The following is a 24,508-nucleotide window of genomic DNA, read 5'->3' as shown; positions in this document are numbered from 1 at the left end:
TTCTCACAACGAAATGGAAGTCTCCAGGTCGGAAGGATAGAGTTTTCTCCATGCGTTAAAATATTAATATGGCTACAAATCTTCCAGTGTAGGCCAAAAATGTTCGTTTCTTCTAAAAACCTGGCCGCATTTCTTACCCTCTCAGGAAAAACGAACTCTGGAGTTTGTAATTAGGTAATTCAAAAGGAGACGAGGTTTCGGGGAAAAGCGTTATCAGCCTTTTTCTGTCGGAACTGCCTCCAGCCCAGACTTTGTCCCGGCGCGCACGGGAGCTTTTTGTTGCACCTGGATCAAGTGTCGCGGTCCTTCAGGAGCCGCGGACACCTCTGTCCCTACCCGCATGCAGACCTCGGATCTTCTCAGGGGTATATCCTTCCCGGAGAGAAAGGGCATCAACGATATTTACGGCGGACATTGCTGTATAAGAATGACGCTGAATAATACGCACATATACGTGCACACATTTTTGGATAAGGGTTTTATGCCCCTGCAGAAGCATGGGAACTAAAAACCCTTAAAGGTAAAGGACCCAGAGAAAAAGGACGCACTTTTAAACTTGATCAGAAAGCAGGGGAGGTTTAAACGAGGGAAAGGACAGGGGGACACCAAGCCCAGGAGGAACTTTCCGCCCCCGCGGAGCCACCTGCGGAGCGCGGTGCGGATCGGTGCTCGCCGCCTCCGGCCCCGGCCGCCCCCCTGGGGCCGCCTCGACGGGACTGCAGCGGAGGGGGAGCGCTGCTCGCAGACGAGGCCTCCTCCGCCGAAGCCGGGAGGGAAGGGATCATTATTTTGCCCCTGGAATTTCTGAGGCATTCGTTATAAATCGTCGGGCGAAGGTAAAGCCCTAAGGTGTGCAGGAGAGCAAGGCAGAGCAGCACTTGGCTTGTAGCTGGCCCTCGTAAAATACAGCCAGCAGATAAACAGGCATTGATTTGGGGCGCTGTGCAGGCGAGCTCGTAAATTCCCCGTGCTGCTGGTGGGTGTGCTGGGCTTCGCTGGAGCGAGCGGGCTGCCGCCCCCGCTGCTCGCCCCCCCCGGCACCGAGCCAGCGACACCCCAAAAAACTCTTCGGTATAAGCCTTCACTTGCAGCGATTCCCTTTCCCCCACTGCCTTCCACCTGCCGTGGCAGAGAAGAACGTGTGTTTGCACACGTGTGTGTGTTAGCGAGAACTCAAACGAAAGCTACAAAGAGAAACAGCTTTCGGAGTCGGTGTTTCTGCTTTCTTACTCTAAAAAAGCTTGAAAACGCAAGTATTCCTGTAGGTGGCACTGGTACTAGGTGTTGTAGAAGCGAAGGCAGAGATGGAGAAAATTGCCTAGGAATTCCCAATTGGTTCCTATAATTTAATGCAGAACAATAGAGGTATTTTTTTCATTTACTCTAAATTCATGTAACATGTGACAAATGAAAACCCGATTGCTCTATTAGAACAAAATATGCTTTTAAAATCTGGCCCTCTGTAGCTTTATGGCCTGGTACATGAGAATTGTCTATTTCCCTATATGTCATTAAACAAATCCTAGTGCAAAGAGAAATTAACTCAGCACCGCTCATTCAAGTCAAATGTTTACACCAGGAAAGCCCTAATGAGACACTGTCTGGGTTCCAGAGGGGTTGCTAAGAACAAGTGGCGGCAAAGTTATTAAACCTGTCCAAGCTACTAACAGATCATTAATAGCCACCACCACTAGCACCCCCGCGACCCTCCCAAGCCCGATCTGAATATTCAGGCAGGGCAGGAAGGCGTAAGGCGGTGGCAGGGGGGATGCCGGGGGGCGGGAGATGCCGGCCGGCTCGGAGGGGCTGGGCAGCGGGGAGGCACCGCGGGGTTTGGAGGGGAAGCTCTGTCCGCGGGACCTCGTTACCCCCGAGTCTTTCCCCGGTTTAGCACCGCTGCGCATTTGTTTCACCTGTTCGTCTGTTTTCAGTGCGGTACAGCACAGTGCAGGAGCCTGCTCCTGCCTTCACACTGAAGGGGACGGACGTGAGACGAGGGGTGTCCATCAGTCCACGTTAGCCCGGTCCGTCTGTCCCCTCTGTCCCCTGGGGGAGCCAAACGCGTCGCATCCTCCCGCAGCCAACACCTCCACCCGGGGGCACTCAACGCGGGGCTCCTGCGCTGTCACAGCCCTCGCCAGCTCCTGCCTCAAAGCCCAGGTGTTTCCCAGCTTTGACATTACACAGGGGGACAGCGGGCAGGGCCTCGCGGGCGGCGAGGGGGGCTCAGAGCCGCGGCCGGGACGAGCGCAGGAAGCCGCGCAGCGCCGAGCCGCGGGAAGCGCTGCCTGCGCACAAGACCAGCGGAGCCCCGGAAAAATCCCAGGGAAGGCTGCCTCGATTTCTTGTTAGCTTTCGTTTCCCTTCAGACCTGGGGGTCTGACACCGCCGAGGTGACTCCAAGACCTACCTGTGTTTTGCCCACCATTGCTTCATACGACGTGTTTTGTTTGCAACTGATGAAAAATGTTTAAACAAAATTTCATCCGATTACATTGCCATTCTCCGACCTGTTCCCGACGTCAAACCAGTTTCTTAAAACTGCAATCACTCACACGCGGCACTGCCCTGCCGCCCTCCAAGCCTGTTTGAGGACAGAACACAATCCCAAATTATTTCCTGGGTGTGTTGGAGTTGGTGCACGGATTTCTGAGCACGCCTGAATATTTTATTCATTGACTTAATGTAAAAAAATATCCCGTCCGGGATTCGCATGTCCGTCCGTACCTTGATGCAGCCATGTGAACTCAGAAGCACAAGCGTGTTTTGTAGCGAGATAAAAGAAGGCAGCGGTCAGCAGTAACAGGAGAGAGGCGATGTCTGCCAAGGAAAGATCGGCAACATGTGGCCCAACCACATTCCCACCCAACAGTTTTCCCCCGGACAGCGCAGAACAAGTGGAAAGCCAGGCCCACCCCTGCAGAAGGGGAGCAGCCGGGGGTCGCTAAAGGGCTCGGGGCTGCGGGGGGGCGGCGGTGCCTGGATTCATTCTCCGGGCGCCTTCCCCAGCCAGCATCCACCAGGGACGTTTTGGAAGCGCTTTTGTCCCAGTTTACGGAGGACAAGCACCTGAGAGCCGCTCGGTAGACGGCGAGGGCGGAGGGGGCGCGGACGGGGGTCACCGAGCTCCCCGCGCCCCCTTCTGTGGGGGTGCTGAGCTGCCACCCGCGGAAAATGAGAGTGATGCCTACAGATCCTGCGGGATTTTGTTCTCCCGCGTGGAGGAATGGCTCCGTGCAAAACGCACGTCCCGTGGCTCTTGCCTCTTTCTACACCACGCAGCACCTTCGCTGCAGGATGGGTCAGCTCCGGCGGGGAGGCACAGCTCTCTCCTCCCCTTCTCCCTGGGGCTTGTGATGGTCTTTGGAGGCTTTGCTGTCCTCTCCGTGCGCTCCCTCCTCCGAGCACTGTGTGCGCAGGTAGAGCAGCCCCTCCTTGACAGGGCCCCGGGGTGTCTCTGCCCCTCCACCTGCCTCAGTCCCACTTGTCCATGGTCTGGCTTTCCCAGATGTCCAGACCCCTCTCTGACACCCTCCCGCGTTGCCCCCATTCCAAGACGCCCTTTGCTCTCCAAACTGCCCCTGTCGCTCCCGCGGGGATTTCTCTCCTCCACCGCATGGCAGGGGCTGAGGGCAAGGCAGGACAACAACAGCCTGCAACAGCCTCTGCGACAGCCGTGCCACGTCCGTGAGGCTCTAAACCCCACCACATAGGATCCACACCTTCCCCACAGCGGCTCGAGAAATCCTTCCACCCGACTTGCTCCTCGGGAAGGGTCTCGTTTTTTTTTTTTTTTTCTACTTATAAAATGCGCTGCAGCAGGAATGTCCCTCTGCCCTAACAGCTCCTCAGTAGCTGCCTCCTCTCGTGGAGGGAGAAGGGTTTAGCTCCCTTCCAAAAAAAATCATTAACAATCTGCAGCTTCAAAGACGGGCTGTAGGGGTGTCCCGTTTTATTTGGCTGATTTCTTCCTACAGTGGGAGAGCGGAGGAAGCTGGAGACCGGCAAGGCACTCAATCACACCGAGGCCCTCCAGAAGGCCTTCATGGAGGACGGGCCTTCCCTGCAGCCGGCGGGGGGGCACGGGAGCTGCCCACGCCGAGGTGAGCTCCCCGAGCCCCGAGCGAGGCCACCCTGTGACCAGAGCCCGGCCGGAGGGGCGAGCTGATGCCGCTTACGGGAGGGACTCCGGGGATCACCCCCCGAGGGCTCGGCCGAGCCCCCCAGCCCTGAGCCCTCCGCCTTCCGGGCCCCGGGGTGCCAAGAGCGGGAAGAGGGTCACTTCCAGCGACCTTGGGGCTCCCCTGCGTGGAAGCGGGGCTGTCCACCCTGGCTCTGCCCAAATGGGGGCCGGGGGCTCCCGGTAGCTGGGGCCTGGCTCGCTCCCTCTCTTCTGCATGAGGAAGCAGGGGCCGCGGCGGGGAAGCCGGGTCTCAGCTCTCCCCGGTCGGGGTCTCCTTCCATCCCCCCACATTGCTTTGCACCGCCGGGGCACCCCGCGGAGCGCCCACCTCGGGGCAAGCCCCCTGCCCCGCCACGCGTGCTCTGCCCGGGGCGCCCCCCCCGCCCGGCCCCGCGCCCCCCCGCCCTCCTCTCCTTGCCTCCTTTCCCCTTCAATTCTTCGATTATTTCCTACCTGAAAAAAAAATTAATCTTTTTGCCAGGCAGGTCACCAGCGATCAACAGGCTGTTGTATATTACAATGTTTTCATATTCCTCTCGGCTCCCCCTGCCCTCTACCGACTCACTGTAGATGTGACCTTTGGTATTTCAGCCCACACTCAGCAGTTGAATGGAAACAAGTTGAGCACGTTCACTTCTGATAAACATTATCCTTAAACCACTGGAGACCCGAGCAGAGTAAACGAGCTTTTCCGACAGGACCACATCAGGAACACACATTGAGAAAGGGAAAGAAACCAAATAGCCAGGAGATCAGAGGCGGGGTGGAAGAGTGGGAGAGGGAAGGAGGGGGAACAGACAGGTTGGAGGACACCCCGCGGGAGGGGGGGGGGGGGGGAAAGGACGCAGTTGTGAACACAATAGTCACAGATGGAGAGAGAAACTGCCCTGGCAGCGTGAGAGAGCAGCGCAGGGTCACGTCCGAGCATCACAACGACCCAGGGGGAGAGCTCCGGGGGCGCCGAACGGCTCCTCCAGCCCCGGAGTGGCAGGGCCGGGCTTGCACCAGCCGTGCTCCCGGAGCTCATCCCCGGCCACAGGTCGCTTAGACCGGGCTGGAGCGGCGGCAAGGCAGGGGCCGTGCACTGGGGAGCCCGCGGGGCCGGTGCCGGTGCCGGTGCAGCGGGAGCTGGGCACGGCTCGGCCGGGCGGGGAGCAGCGGCTGCGGGGAGGGCAGGCATGCCGGGCTCCGCTCCGTGTCGGCGAGAAGCATGCTCCCGGAGCAGGTCGGCAGTTGATGAACACACGCTCCCCTCCTTTGTTTAATTGCAGAATGAACTGAATTAGCTGCTGGATCCGGCTCTCACTAATTCAATACCTCCTGCCTTCAAAATATCCGAATGGGATACTTTTATAGGATGTGCGAATAGGGCAGCTCACGACGCCGAGGACTTGCTGAGAAGGCTTTAGCAAATGCCTGCGACTATCGCCTGCGAGCACTGCTTTCTAACGACGGCATTTGCGCGCATGTGTCCGTGCGGGGGTAAAACCTTTGCTAGAGGTGATTTGATTTAGGTTTCGGAAGCACCGCAATTTACAAGTGTGATATGCTGTATTTGTAGCTCACGTTTCAGAAATAAACACAATTACTAGAGAAAACGGTTGGTTTTGAACTTCTGCGGAGTAAGCAGAGGTATCCGCCGATATTGCGATCAATTAGATAAATGCTGAGGAACCCCTACCGCCTTCTTTCCACCCAAAAGTGCCTGCAACGTGCCATTAATTTCTGGATGATCTCCTGTAACATCCTCACTATTCCTCATTGGACACTTTCACTGTGATATGAATCTGAAATCTAGCTCAGTTAATTAGATTTTAATAAAACATCTCTTACAAATATTTCACTTAATATTTATACAGTGTTCATACACACCAGCGACATCAAATCCATATTTAACTCGCTGATTTTTCGTGCGCCGCGGTGACCGTATTATTTCATTTAATGTTTTATTTCATTTATAGAGCCTGGATCTTCGCGAGTCTATTAAAACAAACAAACAACAAATCTCAAAAAAAAAAAAAAGATAAATTTGTGGTTGGAGGTGGGAAGCCCGTGATTTCTGCATGTAACGCGATGTACGTGTGTTGTATATGAGAGGCACACACACGAGCTCACAGATCGGGATCCGCACACCTAGTGCCAAACCAAACACATCTTCCACATACACAAACACGCCGTGACCCACACGTACTTTAATTCCTACCAGCTTTGTCTGTTTTTCTTTTAACTGTTAATATGTCGCAGTGTCTTTGATAAAGTCGAAATCGGCGGCAAGAGGCTGACGTTTTAGAGTTAAACCCAGCGCCACATTTAGTACGGGGACTAAAACGAAACCCGCGGGGGGCTCTGGCGGCCGGGGAAGAGCAGCCCCGGTGGCTGGGAGCCCCCTGCCCGTCTCCTCAGGCAGAGGAGATGCTGCAGCCGATGTCCCGACCTCGTTGCGGTTTCCCCCAGCAATAACCTGCCCGTCGCCGCTCGCTACCGTCTCCTGCACCACCCGTGAACCATTCGTTAGTTAAAAAGAGCTTTATTGCAAGGGGGCTAAAAACAAAGAACGCCTCTCCCGTGTCTGCGAGCAAACGCGGGAGCCCCTCGTCGGTTTCGGCACACCTTCCTTTCCCGGCAGCGGGCTGGGGAGGATCCCCCTGGCTGCCCCGACGGCTTTCAGCGGAGGGGGCAAGGCCGGGCCGGCAGCAGCCGCGGTGCCGCGGGGCTGGGAGCCCGGCGCTGCTCCCTGCCCGACACGGCACGGCACGGCGCGGCCCCCCGACGGCTCCCGTCCCCTCGGGGCTGCCCGCCCGCCCCCGTCCCCTGGCAGGGTGCTGCCCTACCACAGCGCCAGCCCCGCTCAGCACCGCCCCGGCATTAATTGCACTTGGCGTGCAACTTACCGCCAGGCAGGTATTAAATAGGCATTTCTATTGTACTGGGGAGCCAGGTGCCGAGCACGCCTGCGAAAGGGAGCGGAAGGGCCGCCAGGCCCGTGCTGTCTGTCATCTCCCCTGGCCACTGGGAGGGCGGCTGGGCCGCCGGGCCGCCCCCGGGGGCGGGCTCGGGTGAGTGATGGGCTGCGGCGCCCTGCCCAGCCCAGCCCTGCCCACGTTGCCCTGAGGTTGAAATGCACAAGTCAAGGCTCTCTCGCCGGGAAGCAGATTGCCTTGTGGCCCTTTTTCCTCGCGCCCCTGCCGCCTCGGCGCTGGAAAGCAGAGAGCCCGGTGGGCTAGGGCGGCCGGCAGCGCGGGAGGCCGGCAGAACGCCTCGGGGCTTAGGGCTCCACTCGGGATTTAGGGCAGCCTCAGAGGTGTCCTGCTCAGAGGAATGGGTAAGTGGCTGGAAGCTGCAGGAGGGTTCAAGTGCTGTCAAGAGAGAGGGAGCACCCGTGCGCCGTCATGTGCCGCCGCAGCTCCCTTATTGACTTTGCTCGTGTTCCTACAAGTTGTAAGAACGCGCCGAGGGTCAGGAGCAGGGAAAAGAGAAAGCTAATGACTGCTCGGTTTATTATTAATGTTATTAGGCGAGTGCGAGGCAGGATCGCAGGCGAGTGGATGGCTGGAGCCTGTGGCACGTTGTATATTATTCCTGACACCGATCTGAGCAGTTAACATTTTAGCACGTTTATTTTACAGCCTCGTGTAATTGTGCTGTTAAGAGAGAGGCGCTAACAGCACCACAAATAAGCTTTAAAATGTTCGTCGCGACCAGGTTTTCAGAAGCACCGAGTTGCCCTCGCCTCTCCCAAGATTTAAAAGAATTTCCTCAACTACTTTTCCTTCCTCCCCCTCCCCCACGGCTTTGAAAATGTTTTTATTTTTCTTTTCTTTTTATTTTTTTTTCACGTTCATCTTCCTGTGGCAATAAAGCTGACTTGCTTATTGAGGCGACTTTTCGTCTCTGGAATGTGCTTTTTCAGAATATGCGTGAATGCGTGATGCACGGTCCGGAGAAATGTGACATTTGTTGCCACGGCTTTTCTTTCTTTCGTTTCTTTTCTTCCACTTTTGTCCTGCCTTCTTTTTTTTTTTTTTTTTTTTTTTTTTTTTATATATATATGTTTTTCTTTTTAATTTCGGGGATATTCTGCTATTTGAAAGCAGCGTGAGTGGTGTGTCCGGGGGGTCCCCGAGCTGTGACAACTGCCTTCTGGTGACGAGTCGTTCAGACGCCCCCTTCAGAACCATTGGCCGTGTCCGACGGGTGTGTTTGTGTGTTTGCTTGCAGAACCTGCCTTCGGGGAAGTGAACCAGCTCGGTGGGGTGTTTGTCAACGGGAGACCCCTGCCTAATGCCATCAGGCTCCGGATTGTGGAACTGGCGCAACTGGGTATCAGACCGTGTGACATTAGCCGGCAGCTCCGCGTTTCCCACGGCTGTGTCAGCAAAATCCTGGCTCGCTACAACGAGACCGGCTCCATCCTACCGGGGGCTATCGGAGGCAGCAAGCCTCGGGTCACCACCCCCACGGTGGTAAAACATATCCGGACCTACAAACAAAGGGATCCGGGCATCTTCGCCTGGGAGATCCGGGATCGCCTGCTGGCCGATGGCGTGTGTGACAAGTACAACGTGCCGTCTGTCAGCTCCATCAGCCGCATCCTCCGGAACAAAATCGGGAACCTGTCTCAGCAGAGTCACTACGACTCCTACAAGCAGCACCAGCCGCCCCCACAGCCCGCTCTGCCCTACAACCACATCTACTCCTACCCCAGCCCCATCGCCGCTGCGGGAGCCAAGGTGCCCACCCCTCCCGGGGTGCCCGCGATTCCCAGCACCATGGCCATGCCCCGGACGTGGCCGTCGTCCCACTCGGTGACGGATATCCTGGGGATCCGCTCCATCACAGACCAAGGTGAGGAGGGGGGGACGCGGGGCCACAGCGGGGCAGGGCCGGAGACTCCGTTCCCCGTCCCCTCCGAGGCTCGGAAAGCGTTTTCGCGGCTTGCCTCGGGAAGCCTCTTGCGTTTTCCCCAGCCCCGAGCTGGGCACCGAACTTACCGGGGGCCGTGCCCTGTGACCGGGGCGCGTCGGAGGTCCGGGTGGGTGCCGCGGACGAACTAGTGAACGGGAAATACCGGCCGTCACCGGTGGCGTTGTGACCCGAAAAGTGTCGACTCCGGCTTTGGGGAACGGCCCCGGGGTGCGGCGGCCCCGGGGCCCGCGTGGTTCCCGGTCCCGGTTGGGACGGGGCTCGCAGCCTCCCTCGGGTCGCAGGCGCCGCCTTGGCGTTAGCGAGCAGTCCATTTTCTCTAGTTTTCGCAATCAGGCCAAATTTGCTCGGGCAGGAAGTTCAAATGTCACCTAATTGCTTTAATTCTGATGCTGTATTTTCCTTCGAAGCGGTGGTCCAGGAAAACGAAACCCCGAAGATTTGCTCATTGTATCCCTTCCACCTTCTTTTTGCTTCTTCGGCTGGAAACTGTGTCATGTCTCCCAGCTGCTCGCTACGCTTTGCCGCAGAGAAAGGGACATTTTTTCCACTCCGGTCTCTGCCAGTGAACTAACAGTGAATGTGGTTAAAACAACAGTCTAAAATAACCTTTGCCTACAGCGATCTCTGTGTCCCACTCTTCCCTCCCAATTAGCAGGGGGGTAGGGGGGTGATTTTTGTTTTCATTGCGTTTTTAAAGGCAGTCGTCCGGTTCCAGCAGCACTTCAAATGCAAAGTGATCCTTTATGTATTGCAGAATAATTATTCTTTCCCCCAAAAGCTGGCGTTTTTTCCAAGCAATACATACTCACATAAGTATGTTTTATTTGTACAGACATACGAATTTTTGCCCTTCTTCGCCCTTTGCTTCACGGTACACTGTTATCCTCAGACTGCGCCGGCACAAACAAATATGTTTCCGAGTCGGCTTTAAAAATACACGCCTGGCAACCTCTGCTCTGTGCTAGGGAGAGGTAGTGTTGGCAATGAATATTAAAGAAAACGAGAACATTACAATCACATGAGAACTGGAGATTTTTAGTGAGTTCCTCTTTTATTAACACCACATTGGCAGGCAGGCCTCTGACGGTACTGCCGGGTGTCTCGGCATCTCCCCCGTCTCTCTCAGACCTCGGAGCTGCACACATCTTTCTGCGGTGTAAACTCTCCCCCCCTCCCTACCCGGCACCGACCTGGGGCTGCTGAGCAGCCGATGCCACAGATGGGGGCTGCTCGCCCTTGATTTATAGGATAAACTGACCTTGCTGACACGGAAAGGAAGCCCCTATTCATGGGAAAGTGTGAGATCAGCAGAAAAGGGCGCTCACCGAGAGAGCTCAATTTCTTAAGACAACTTCAGATTTGTGCCTTTTCCCCGGCCTCGGCGCGGGGCCGAGCGGGGTGCTGGGGCACGGACGCCTGCTCCCACGGCGGCCCGCAGCCCTGCACCCTCCTGCGGGGCTTGGAGGGGCCGTGACCCCCATCCTCTCCCTCCCCCCGCCCAGGCTCCCGGCCGTGCCCCGTATTTCCGTGCGGCGGCTGATGTGCATAAAGGACAGGGCTTTTCTCCCTTTGTCTTCTTTCTTCCCTTTGCTTCATTTTTTCTTGTCTTTATTATTATTATTATTTATTTATCATTATTATTTATTTATTATTATCGTCTGTGCGTTTTGCTTGGTTATTTGCTTTGTTTTCTTGGGTTTGGTCCCAACCTTGTTTAGAGCCTGGTGCTCTGGGCAGCCGCGTTGGGGTTACTTCTCTACCAGGGGAGACGCTTTGCCCTCGGACACGCTCACACACATACGGGACAAATTAATCCTGGAGACCCCAGGCGGGGACCCGCGCAGCGACACGGGGACGAGCCAGCTCTGGCCTTGGCCGCGGATGCTCTTCCATCAACTGCACCAGGGGGAGCGGGGGACATCACCGCCCCCCCGCCCGCCTGCTCCTCCGGTATTCCCCCCTCCAGGGGCAGCCGGAAGACCCAGCACGGGGCAGGGGGCACCTCTTAGGCCTCCCCTTAGCTCTGCCCCCCCCGGGGAGCGGGGCCGGGGTTTGCCCGCAGCAAGCCGCCCCTGCCTCTAATCCCCTCTTCCCTCCGTGTTTCCCGCAGTGAGTGACACCTCGTCTTACCCCAGCCCCAAGGTGGAGGAATGGAGCAGCCTGGGCCGAAACAGCTTCCCCCCCGCCGCCCAGCACACCGTGAACGGGCTGGAGAAGAGCTCCCTGGAGCAGGAGGCCAAGTACAGCCAGGTAAAGAGAGAGGGGCGGCCGGGCGGGGGTGATGCTCCGGGCCTCTGAGCTCGGCTCCGGGGCTGCGGCCCCTTCCCGGGGCTGCCGCTCCCGGTGTCAGGCCGGTGTCGGCATTCGCTGGGCGGCTGCTTGGTTTTTTGGGTCGTGAGCCAAAAATTCCGCACGGAGGGGCGACGTCGGGAAAGAGCCTCGCTGCAGCCTCCGCTGCCTCCCCCAGCACAGGCGGCCGCCAGCCCCCATCTCGGGAGACCCCGGCCCGCCTCTCTCCCGGGTTGTGCAGCGGCCGCCTGGCCCAACCCGCCGAGTAGACACCCGAGAATCGCCGCGCACCGGTCCCCGCCGCGACCGGCCCCGGCCGCGCCGCCCCCGGGGTCTCTGCCCCCCGCCGCGCCGTGCCGAGCCGCCCCCAGGCCAGGTAAAGCCGGGGGCGTCCCAGGGCGCTGCCCACCGCCGCCCTGGTGGCCGCGCTGTACTGGCCGCTGCGCTCGGTAGGCAGGGGAATAATTCGAAAATGAGGTGTAATTGCTTCCTACATTAAGCATTTTTAACCGCTTAAGTAGACTGCGAATTTCCTACATTTTAATTGCAACACAATATAACTGTGACTTAACAAATCTCTGTCTAAATCCTTGTACTTGCTAATCAAATCTCATGCCAGGAGAAAAGCTATAAAAGACTCAACTGTTGCTAGTTGGGAAAGCACAGGCTTTAAAAAAGAAAGAAAAAAAAAAACATAAAAAAAAAAGAACTTTTTCCATCCGATGGAAACATTTCAAAATGTAACACAGGTTTCTCAGAAACGTTGCCTTCCCTGCAATTCATTTGTTGTAGCTGTAATGAATTCGAGGAAAAACTGTGATCTCCACTTAGCATGCCACTATTCAAGGACAGAGGCTTTGGACATATTTGCTGAGTTCTGTGCCTGGTTTCGGACTCCACGTTGAGGAGGTTTTTGTATCTCCTGTTTGGTGCTGAGAGTAGCTGAATCAGACCCTTTCACATTGTTGAGTCCAAAGTGCATGAATACTTGCAGTGAGGTGAAGGAGGCAGAGTTGGACATATCGTAGGCCACAAAGATGAACAATCACTTTTATATATTCTGCCTTACAAACAATATTCTGCTATTAATGCGTTATACTTGCTTTGTATTATGTTTTTCTATTATCCCATTATTATTTTGTTCATTGCGTATTTCATATAATATGCACTGCACTCCAGCCATGACTGTGCAGTTAAAACTAGAATTAGATTTAGAATTAATGTTAATATTCACTCTTCCACAATCTTCTTTAAAAGCAACAACAAAAACAAATCAGAATAATTTGTTAGGAATCTTGCTAAAAATTGTGGAAATACCTTGCCATTATTCTGTTGAGGATGGCTGTACTGTGGCTTTTTTGTCTTAAGCACCAGTCTGGGCCATTCACTTTCCAAATGAATGATTGTACTGAAATAGTCACAGAAAGTGGTTCATAGATTATAAACCTTTGGAATCTCATTTATCTCAACAGGCACGTTGAGGAACAATATCGTGTAAATTAGGTTATTTTCAGTGCTGGAAACTATTTCAGTGTTGGAAACTATTTTTCATCTTTTTTTCACTCTTTCAATATTTATGCTTTCATCTTGGTAATATATCACTATTCTATTGTCAATACCAGTTTTGTTTTAAAGTTCTGTTCAATCTGAAAGATTGCCTGATAAATGTAATTTAAACATATTCACTATCTAAAAATGGAGCAAATTTCTATTAATAAAGTGGAATTCATTTATCAAAATACATTGTCCAAAGAGTTTTGAAGGGCATACAAACAAAAAAGCATTTATCGAAAAGGTCATTTTCTAAGTTATGCTCATTAAAGAAGATAAAAAGGAGATTTCCCCCACAAACAATACGTATTAATAGATTTTGGAAATTTCTGAACTATACACCAATCTATTCATTTAGTATTCAGACTTGCTTACTAGAGAATGTATTCAAAGAAAATTAATGCCAATTAAGGATGTGAAAATGTGATTTTTTTCAGTTTTTGCTTTCTTATTTTTTTGACAAAAGATTTGTTCCGACAAGGTGCAAAGTGAAATTTATGAACCAAATTCTTGCTACATGTAGAACTGACTTAGCTGTCTGTTCGCTGAAGCACAGGGAACCTGGGGTGACGTTCTCTTACAGTTAAGTCTTGCCAAATACACGTCCTTGGATCTTTCCATAGTCTTTTACAACGTGTACTGCTTCGGATGTAAATAGATGAGCAGAGGGAAGGAGAGAACATTGGTTCATTTATACAGATCCAGCAAACAGGTAGCTGGAGTGGTGGAAAATGGAGAAGCCATAGCGATAATTTACATGCCAGAAGGATTACAGTGAAATAGGCTGTGCCTTTGGACTTCAGGGTAAATGTTATTTTCCTCATCTCCTCTGTACAAAGCTCATTGTGAATACTGTGTCTTAAGAAGGCAGACAGCGGATTTCCCCTGGAGAAGAGAAGTGGCTGGTCTGTAATACTTACTCCAGCTTTATATCTGTATAACCAAACTCAGCGGAGACTACAGCAGGAGTAGAGCAGCAGGGAATCGAGAGAGTGTGTTTTACTTAGGCTTTCCAGTTACACAACAGGAGCAGAGGGAATGTGCTCTGAAAGCACATTAATGAAGGATTCTGTGGGACCTGTAGGGAATTCTGCTGTTTCTAACTAATATCAGCTATAAATTTTAAGCATCTGCAGCATTCAAGACAGATTCACCTGCCCACAGCTTGCAAGCAGCTCCATAGCTGCTAGGTGGGTGAAGGACTTGCTCCTCCAGCCTTAATCATGGAAGATATTTTACCTCTCAAGAAGGCCCCTGGAAATTCCCTCTGCATGAGCAAGACTAGAAAAATGGAGCCCGAAGAACAAAATGTTCTGTACTTTTAAACCATATACATTTGCACCCTTCTTCTAAGTGAAACGCTTGTTTCAACACATGGGATCCTGTAGCCTTTTGTTCAGGCAGAGTTCCCATTGAACTCCCACACTTGTCAGCCAGGGCTGATCTCAAAAACCAGCTCAAATGGCTGCTTTTCCTCCCCTGCCCCACATGCCAGTGGCAATTCGGTCTGGGAAAGGATTGCGCAAAAGAGGCAGGAAGGCTTTAAATTTTTGCCTCAGCAATATGTAGTCACACTCGTTTAACATGAAACTGAACTGAATGTAGAACATTTTTCACGTTAAGTGTTATTAATTTCCTGGTGTCGCTGGGCCTTTGTTTGCAATGTTGTTTGGTATTTGGGCTTGGGGATTTTGAGAGCTCTGCCTGGCAGTCTGTCATTCTGCACCAAAAACTGCACAGGAAGTCACAGCAATGCCTTGTAAAGCTTCTTTTCAATTTTAATTACCTGATGCCCAAATTGTCATTTCATTGTAAGTAACCGCATTACATTTTCCCACTGCAATACTGCTACACATTTCTCTTGTCATACAGCGTTGCAAACAGAGCAACTGTGAATCAGAGAAAACAAAAAGGAAAATAGATTTTTCTGAGAGCTTGACAGTTTTAGGTCATACATGTTTCATACAGAGCTCAGTTACATTCCACTATTTATACTGAGAGGCCCATTCAATGTGGTGTTGGGGGGAAGGCTTTCATGGGTAATTATATTATTAACACAAAGAATGAATATTCTGAGCATTTTATGCATTAAGCAGCTTATACTAATGGGTGCATTTGAAAAACAAATATCAGCTGAAATCACTGGAATTCAAAGCCGTTTGTACCCTGCATTTGAAATGACACTATTTAATAAGTATGTATCATATTTAAAATGCAGTTTTCGGCCATCTTGTACTTGTGACTTTTTGGACTAACCTCAGGGACATGTAAAGTGAAAGAACTGCAGTTTGTACTTGCACATGTATGAAAAATACAGAAGATCTGGCATATGCCTGTACAATTTGTCGAGAAGCAAATGGCTTTGGAAATATTTTTTCTCAGAATTATTTTTTTTGTGTGCCTTGCAGGAAGTAGATGTGCACATTGCCAAAGGGAGCTGATACTCATTAACAGAAATATGTTTGTAACTGGGATCTAAGAGCAAGTGGTTGTTGCAAACTTGCTTATGGAAAGGCTGAGCTGTTAGGAGGCCCAAAACCAAACATACTGGAGTTGCTGAAAACACTCGTCTTAATTAAAAGGGGTTTGTGAACGTGCCTCAGGTGACATCTTCCTCTGACATACTGGGCAGACCCCAAGTAGCAACCCCTTCACCTCTGCCTCAGCAAAACTGCCTCAGCAAAACTTCCTCTGCTGTTACTGCCTTGACTTTTCAGCTTGCTGGGATAGTGCCTCTTGTTCTTCAGTTGTGTTCTGATTAGGCGATCATGAGCTCCATGTGCTTGCAGCATAAAAAAGAAAGCTCCATTTTAGGGCAAGCGATTGAAAATAATTGTGGGTGCAATTCTGGACAACTATTTACATAGAAAGTATAGGCAATGTAAATATTTATTTTATTTTCCTGATCTTTGACTGTAGATGAACAATGAACTATATATGTAGTGGCCAAAGCATTTGTAATTGTTTTTATTTACACTACTTAGAACCTGCGGCATATAATTACTTCTTTGAGAGCAAGATGACACTAACTTTAAATGTTATGGCCAGTTACATGACCATTCTACACAGATTATTTATTGCAAAATTTCATTTGCAGATTGCTTGTTTGGCATCTTATTTTCTAACTCAGGATTCAGAGATTTGGACTCCTATTATGGATAAGTGTAAAATCCATAAGGATAAAGGTCTAGACTGCCTGCTCCCAACCCATACCCAGGGAAGAGGCTGGTATTAAGGAGAGGGAAATATTAGCTTCCCTGACGTATGACCGAGAATTGTAAGCAGAGTTCCTGTCTAGTACAAGGGTTCTCACCTTGTCTTGGAGACTCAGGTTCTGTCTTATTGTCTCCAGACCAGTGCCTATTATTAAAATATTGTCACTTAAGGTGGCTTGTTTGAGGTCTAGGCATCCATGTCAATGCATGTTGTGGGTGAGGGGGATGAGCTGATCCCACTACATGCACCCGATTCCTTCCCAGGTGATCTGGATGGCACCCCATTCGAACCCCATTTGTGAGACCTGCCTCTTACTGGCCACCTGCTTCCACGGCCAAAACACAGTGCCCTGTCCACCAACCCACATGGCTTCAGGGCACTCCACCCGGATGAAACTAATAAAGAAAGTCAGAGAGGTGAGTGAATGGTGTAATGACACTCAAATTGCACGCTGAGCACCCTCTGCTCAAAGGGCCCCAAGCAGCCAGGAGCTCTGCTGTGACAAACAGGACCATGGACTGGAAAGCAAGAGGTGGGAGATCCCTCACTCAGCAAAGGAGCAGAGTGTTGGGACAAGGGGACCAGATAGAATTTCATCTCTTCAGTCTTCTGGTACTTGCAGGAGAGTGGAAAGTAGATAAAGACTGTACAGTGTGTTTGAAATTATCTGTTGTGGCAATTGATCGTTTGTTAGGGATTGCCTGTTTGCCTAATCATAATGATGATGGTCATTCAATGATTGATGGGCTGTGATTTCACCTTCCTTAACTTGATAGCTTCCCAGTAATGGCCTCTACAGCATCAGAGATTTGTTAGACAAAGGGAGTGCAGTTTTGCCTCTCCTTAAAGAGGACAAAATGGGGATGTGTCCTGTTTGTTCCCATATTTACCCAAGGTCCAGCTAGAACGAAGCTCTCTGATGTCTCTGTGTCTGTAACATCTCCTTCTGCCAACCTCACAGCCTCAACCTTAAATAACCTTAAATAACCCAATATTTAAATACTTATACCCTTCATTTAAATTACAACAAATTGTTAATTATATTATATACAGAAGGCATTTTTTTTTTTTTTTGTGGAGCTTTTTGCTAAAAAATCATAGTTTAGTACATCATTGTAGAAAGAACAAATGTTTATTCTTTTCATTGTATTTGCTTGTTTAATGTCCATAGTTGCCCTGCCCGACTCCGTATTTTTGCCAAAATACCAGGGGGGAATTGTTGTGCAAATCTGTTCTAAAACTATGGGAATCTGTTCCTAGTTCCTACTCAGGGGAGTTTGTTCACACGGCATGGTTTTTCCTGAGCTTTTCTTTTGTCCTAGTAAGCACAGTATATGTGTCTATGGGAGGCTAAAGTTGTGTCTTCGTTATTGCAATTGAGCTTTGTACTCAGAGCAAATAGATTTTTTTTTTTTTTCACATTAGTTTGAGGTAGCTCAATTGTGAGGTTTGCTAAATACCAGAAGGCAATCCAAGAGCCAACACTTTCATTGAAAAGGCAGTGACTTCCACTTACATCGTCCTTCCTAAACTGGAATGGAAACCATTCGGTGAACATACAACCCTTGCATAATACTCTGCTTTTGGGAGACATTTTAGGCAGGCATTGTAGTGTGTGCCCGGTGTGCCGTATGAGGTAGAAATCACTTCACTGTGAAAAACCACCTCTTCTGAAGAAACATCTAAAACGCTTGCTCCCACTTCTCCCTTGCACTCAGGTTTCCCTCAGTCTGCTTTGTCTCGTGTTTTTTTCTCCTGCCTCTTCTTCCCTCTGCTGTTTTTGTAGTGGATTCCTCAGGTTGTTTTTATCTGTTTAAGTCTTTGTGAAAGAGTATTTTTTTTTTCTTCTGTTGTAGTTTGTTTTGGAAAAGATGTAAAATGCCCCTGGCTCCTTTAGGAAAGGATCAGTGATAGTGTGTAAATTCAAGTTATATTTCCAAAAGTGGGTTTTTATTTCCCCGAAGAGGCTGAGATTTAAAATTTGATAAGAAAATATAATTAAGAGTGATTTTGATGCATGTCGCAAATATAGTTAAAACACTCAATTGATCCTATCTGATTTCTGTGTTATTCAGTGCAGCTGGGTTTGCCTACAAGTAAAGGAAACAACTTTAAGTTAATAAAAAAGCACATTAAATGCAGGGAATAGGATCTGCTCATTATTAAGGGAATGAAGTTTTATTTTAGAAGGAAGTAGTGTGATTTGCTCATGTGGTACAGTGTAATGCAAGGACTATTGAATTTAGTAATCAGAAAAATAGTTGTAAAGAAAAAAGCATCAATGTAAGAGAGATGATGTAGGATTGGATAACTAATTATGTTTGCAATCTTAAAGCACTTAAGCATGCATATAACTCTGTTTTAATTGTGCCTTCAAATAGAATATCAGCATACAACTTACAGTGAAAGAGGGATCCTGTAACTCCCCATCCTTGAAAGTTTTCTTCCTATTTTTCAAAGCCCAGACTTCTGGGAATCGACCCAGCTCAGTGGAGCGACAGACTGACTGTAAACATCTTGCCCATATGTTATGTTAAAAGCTCCTCAATTCCAGTGTGTTACCTCTGCCCAATCTTTATTGAAAATTAGGGCATATATTTCAAAGTAATATCCTACCTACAAAATGTTCCCCCATCTATTCAAGGGTATTTTGGACATCACAATTATTTGATGAAAATGTTTTCACTTTTCAGAGTCCATTCTAGTCTCTTCTGCTTACAGTGGCATTATCAGAAAATGGAAGTGGGAGCATGTAAAATAAAAAAAGTTAATTCATATAAGAATATGGATACAGTTTAATAAATGCTATGGTATAAAAGCTATGAAAAGATTTTTGGAAAAATTTTCAGTATTAGAAAATGTCCCTAAACTGTGGTTTGCGGAATCAGCTCTGACTAAGTTATCACATGTACTCTGCCATCTTAGCAATTTTATTATTATTTTTTTTTAAATTAGATTCTGAATGAAAAGTTATCATGAATTGGATAAATTTGTTCACTGCTCATTTCTGTAGCCCTTATTCTTTAGGTTACTGTGACTTACCTGTGTGAGCATGTTAATTTCAGGGGGATGATGATGAGTGTTTGTAGGATCATGTCATTTTTCCCATTGAAGTACTGAATAATAACTTCAGAATTTAATTCTAATTTAGGGAACTACAATCTGTACCAAAATATTTTTAAATGTCATTCTACTATTCTATTTTTAAAGTTATTTTAAAAGCTTAAAAGAAACTTAGGTGTATTACTTATATCTTTAGGTAATGCTGTTTTCTGAAATGAGATTTCCATTACATGCCTGCTACTGATGTTTTACTTGGAAAATTTGTTTACTCTTCCCCTGGGATCCTATCTGTTGGTTTGATTTATAAATCATATTTAACCTCCAATTAAAAAGGGAGATTTAGCAGGTTTGCTTCCTTTATGTTTGTAGTTTGCATTTGATTGCTCCTAGTTTTGTTGTTGTAACTGTTTTGACTGATTATGTGCACGTCACTACGAACATTAGATATCCTCTGGGTTTTTAGGCAATTTGCTCTTCTGATTGAAGGACTAGATATTCAGCTCAGTTCCATGCTATGCTTTTCCTTTGCTGTGGAAAAAATGATTCCTCCAGTAGCTACCCTGTCGTGTGTTTTCAGGACATTCGGAGAACATTTGGTGTTTCCAGAAATTGTTTAAGCTTTTCGTTTTGAAAAATGAGCAGCAAGAGAGCATCTGTTTGTGGAGCTCTGGTAGTGCTGCTGTAGTTAAGCTGCTGCCAGCTCTCCATTTTGTGGGGGAGCTGCTGCTTTCAGTAGCGCTGTGTTGATGCCTCCAGAGATCTGTTTCATTTGCTCTCGGGGAAAGGCCCTGGGCTGGAGGATAAAGGCAATCGCTGAGCTTGCTGATCCAATGACAGGGAGGGTTCCTTCCATCCAAGGCAGAGTTAGAGTTAGGAAATACGTATGAAGCAGCAGCCTAACTCACCAGAGGTGTGTTCCTCTGTGACACAGGCAGAACTGCTGCTGGTTCCTGCAGGGGAGCTTGGTCTGACTCACTGTCCAAGCTCATTAGGGCTGTCAAATTAGCTAGCTTGGTCTTGAAGCCAAAGTTGTTTCTCCAGAAACGCTTTTTTTTTCTTTTCGTAAGTGTTTTGAATACTTCCACAAAACATACACTTAGTCAATATAGAAAACTATCTCTGTAAAACAATATTGTAGCAATTGCATTACAATGGGCAGATGACTCAAATCATTGGAAACAATTACTTTAAAATAAGAAGAATCATTTACATTCTTTTGAATGCTTACTGTGGAGTTAGACTATAAAACCGAGGTGGCATCCACCTCACGTTTGTATTCATGTAAACTTGGAATGAGGTCATTCACATGATTGCTATTAATAATAGCTAACCGAAATGCAAGTTTACAATTTGGAATGCTGTTTCTGAGGAAAATTAAGTGACTCTGGGTCATCTTACGAAAGATTTCCTACTTGTGAAAGGATCACAGGGAGATGATCTAATTTGGATGTTCATAGAACATATCTAGCAAGCAAAATGCAGAGAATGAAAAGCAGACAAGGGATGAAACAAAATGATGTCACTCAGTTACAGAGAGATATAAAATATAGATATATCTATATAGAATTTGAATTTATACGTGAAAGTGGAATCTAGCTTGTGTTACATAGTAACCATCTTTCTCTCTCTCTCTCTCTCTCTCTTTCTCTCTCTCTCTCTCTCTCTATATATATATTTGTCTGGAGGCAGTTTAGGGTTGGACATAACAGGAATTCATTTTTTGAGGACAAAAAGTTGCCTTTCTCACTGATGGCACTACCCATACACACTTGGCCTGTGATAGCAGGGTGTGCAGAGATGCTTGGCAAAGTGATTGCATCAAGTGGTATTTCAACTCAGCATAAGTCAGCACTGCACACAGCTTTGAAGGATGCAGTCATAGCCTAAGCACTTATTTTTCCTCTGATGAGGCGCTGTTAGAGCATCTGCCTTTTCTAAAGAGTTTTAGGAGGAAGCGCCAGTGTTTGGAGAGCATCCTATAGCACAGCAGTCTGTATAGCATATGGGAAGCATTTCTCTTCTCCATGGCAAATGAGGAGCCTGACTTTTCCCAGAGCCACCTGTGATAGAGGAGAGCAGCCACAATGCGGGAAGCTGGAGGGACATATGACTTCTCTGTAGCCTAGGGGGAATTCTTGCAAAGGCACAACCAAAGGACATGACCATTTGTGCTGAGGAATCCTACTTAAAACAGGGCTTTCATCCTTGAGCCCACTGCTTGGCACCAACCTGCTTGGAAGTGGGCAAGCCTGGAGGAGCAGGGTGGCATTACAGAGTCCAAACAACCTCTTCTGAGCCTCAGGGGCTGGAGGTTTGGCTGTCCTGTGCTGCTGCACTGGCTATGAGACTCCCCAGGGACTTGCCCCAGGTCTTTTTCCATCCCTCTGTCAGGGTTTCTATACTTCTCCCTGCAGTATCGCTCTAGGTTGTGGGTCTTGATATCCCAGTGCTACAACCCACCTCTAATGGCTCTACTGCCCCTGTGAAAAGTTTTTTGTTGCTGTCAGAAAAAATAGAGAGGTGCTCTTTTCTTGTTTCATATGCTGCTGAAAAGCATTTGCACAATAGAAGAGTCAGGGAGCTTAGAGAACAGCTGCTATATAGGACCTGTTGCACTTTTTACTTTCTGGTAAATTCAGTGAAATAATTTTCCACGTGATTTAAGAAGTGTACTAATTTACAGTGCAATTATTTAAGGGTTTGTATTAATTAGTATTGTTGCAAACACTGATGCTTACAACCAAGGCTAAAGTGTAATTCTGAGACACAGTAGGGGATGTGTAATTGGAGTTGAAGGTCAGGTCACATATTTGGATTTTCAAAAGAATAAGGCAAGTTCAGCCTCAACAAAGTGTTTATGGATTTGGAATGACAATTATGTTGCTGCTGCTGCAGCTGTATGTTTTGTACTAATTAATATCCCTATTTGAAGCTTATGGCTGAAATCCCCTCACTGTCTCCTGCTGTTTTAGATTGGTGTACACATTTATATTGACTCCAGCAGGATTACTGCTTGTTTTCCCAAGTGGCAATGAGAGGACAGTCCAGCCAGTGGAACTGAGTTACATTGGTAGGAAAAACAAACCTGAAACTAGGCCAGCATTGTTTATGGAGATAAATACTGGAAATTTAGGCAGGTGCAATCTAGACAGATTGATAAGCGAAAAGTTAACATTGAATGAAGTTTTAGCAGGAACAAAAGTCTGTTTAATTTCTCAACTCTGCACTGTCCGGATTAGGTCCAGTTTTACCAGGTGATTAAATCTCTGCAAAATTGGCAGACACGACATGATTTACTGAATTGATACTTGCTCTTTCATACCCAGATAGAAAATCTTTCTGGGAAAAAGATACCACCAGAAATCCTAAAACATAAACAGTACACAAATCAAAACCTAAGCAAGATAAATGATCCTGTTTTGTTCCCGTTCTGCTGAAGAAACATTTATAGGGTGTGAAATAAACCACTGATTTTTTTTTTTTTTAATTTAAATAAGGAGTCATTCATTGTGAAATCCTACCCTGGTAGACTGAAGGACTCTCCCTTCTTTATTTAAATAGAAACCCTTCTCCCTAGCCTAGGGAGGACCTAGGAAAATAGCTTGCAGGAAAGGACCCAGCCCTGTAATTGCTTTGTGCACAGAAGCCTTATTGAAACCTGGAGAAGCTGTGGGCAAAGAACCTTTGCAAGGGTATATCCAGATACCTAGAAAACAGATTTTAAAAGACATCATCAGTAATAATACTACAATTCTGACTCATGCTCTGAGCAAACAGTTACCAAAGAGTTTCAGATGTTCCCACCCCCCCAGCTGCTTGTTACCTTTCCGCTCCGGGGAACGTTGTGCTGGGATCCATGCCCACGCCTGCCTGCTGCAGCTCAGGGCTGAGCCTTTTGGGGCTGGGGCAGGTGAGGTGCCAGGATGGGTCCATCACAAATAGATACAGCACTAGCTCTTGAACATCACCAGGAGATGCAACCATGGACTTAAGGAGTCCCTGGCATTGCTGGTGGAAGGCAGGTAGGCTTACGAGGAGGCTACCTTCATACAATCATTGAATATCCAGAGTTGGAAGGGACCCACAAGGATCATCGAGTCCCACTCCTAGCTCTACACAGGACTACGTAACAATTAAACCATAATAGTAACACAGAATAAGGCTCAGTAGTTCTTGCCTTGCTTAATTCAGAGGAATGATGGTGGGTGGCTCTCGGCTGCTGTCACATGGGCATCACCAGCCATGGTTCTTGTACAAAAGCCTCAGCAGCTTCTTTTATTGCAGATAGGTTTTGTCTTAGAATCATAGACTCGGAATGGTTTGGGTTGGAAGAAACCCTTAAAGAGCATCTAACTTCAACCCCCCTGCCATGGGCAGGGACATCTCCCACCAGACCAGGTGCTGAAAGCCTCATCCAGCCTGGCCTTGAACACCTACAGGGATGGGGCATCCACAGCTTCTATGGGCAGCCTGTGCCAGTGCCTCACCACCCTCACTGTGAAGAATTTCTCCCTTATATCTAAACTGTTTTACTCCCTTAGAAACATTTCTCCCTTTCCTTTCAGGCACCCAACGGCCTTCCAGCTGTCGGCAGTTTCGTGTCTGCACCAGCCATGCCTCCTTATGCCACACCAGCCCAAGTCTCACCGTACATGACATACAGCGCGGCCCCCTCCGGCTACATGGCGGGCCACGGCTGGCAGCATGCCGGAGGCACGCCACTCTCCCCACACAGCTGCGACCTCCCCACCTCACTGGCTTTCAAGGGCATGCAGACAGCCAGGGAAGGCAGCCACTCAGTCACAGCCTCTGCTCTCTGATGCAGGAGCTGGTGTCCAGGACGAGCGTCCCCGGTGCCTGGCTCATGGACTGCTCTCCTCGTGCTGGCGGTACCGGGCATTTCTCCTCCTGACTTGCATCCCATTGGACTTTCGGGATTGAAAGAGTTGAAGGCAACACCACAAACAGAGGGGAGTGTGCTGATGTCCTTGCACTCTCCGAGTAAAGATCTTGTGTCCCTCAAAGGGCTCGTGGAAACTTGTCTGACTGTTCTCTGGTCAAACCACACGTATTTATTCTTAATCACCACAGACTTGTTAAATGTGCAATTGTTATTAAGATTTGTGTAGAAATCAATAAAGAAAAATCATCACAGGAAATTCTGCTATGCCTCAAATCAGCAATGGTGGCTAAATAGAAGGTATTTGCCAAAGACCTGTCTCTAGAGAACAAACCTCCTTATTGATGAGGTTATGCAATCCACTGCTATTAAGAGATCAC

General features: G+C 48.7%; 1 protein-coding gene across 1 annotated transcript; it reads left to right on the top strand.

Annotated features, from left to right (window-relative positions):
* Positions 1–1,785: 1,785 nt before the first annotated feature.
* Positions 1,786–24,048, top strand: PAX9 (paired box 9; the record flags this gene model as incomplete). The annotated part of the gene is made up of 6 exons (XM_084287929.1): positions 1,786–1,987; positions 3,978–4,103; positions 8,402–9,028; positions 11,220–11,359; positions 16,429–16,581; positions 23,794–24,048. 6 exons carry the CDS (start codon positions 1,786–1,788, stop codon positions 24,046–24,048), a joined length of 1,503 nt encoding a protein of 500 aa, XP_084144055.1.
* Between the last annotated feature and the right edge of the window lie 460 nt (positions 24,049–24,508).

Source organism: Netta rufina (genome assembly GCF_964035555.1).
Source record: "Netta rufina genome assembly, chromosome: 5".
Classification (NCBI taxonomy): domain Eukaryota; kingdom Metazoa; phylum Chordata; class Aves; order Anseriformes; family Anatidae; genus Netta; species Netta rufina.
Note: the sequence above shows the minus strand (reverse complement) of the source record. Positions and strands in the feature narration are given on the sequence as shown.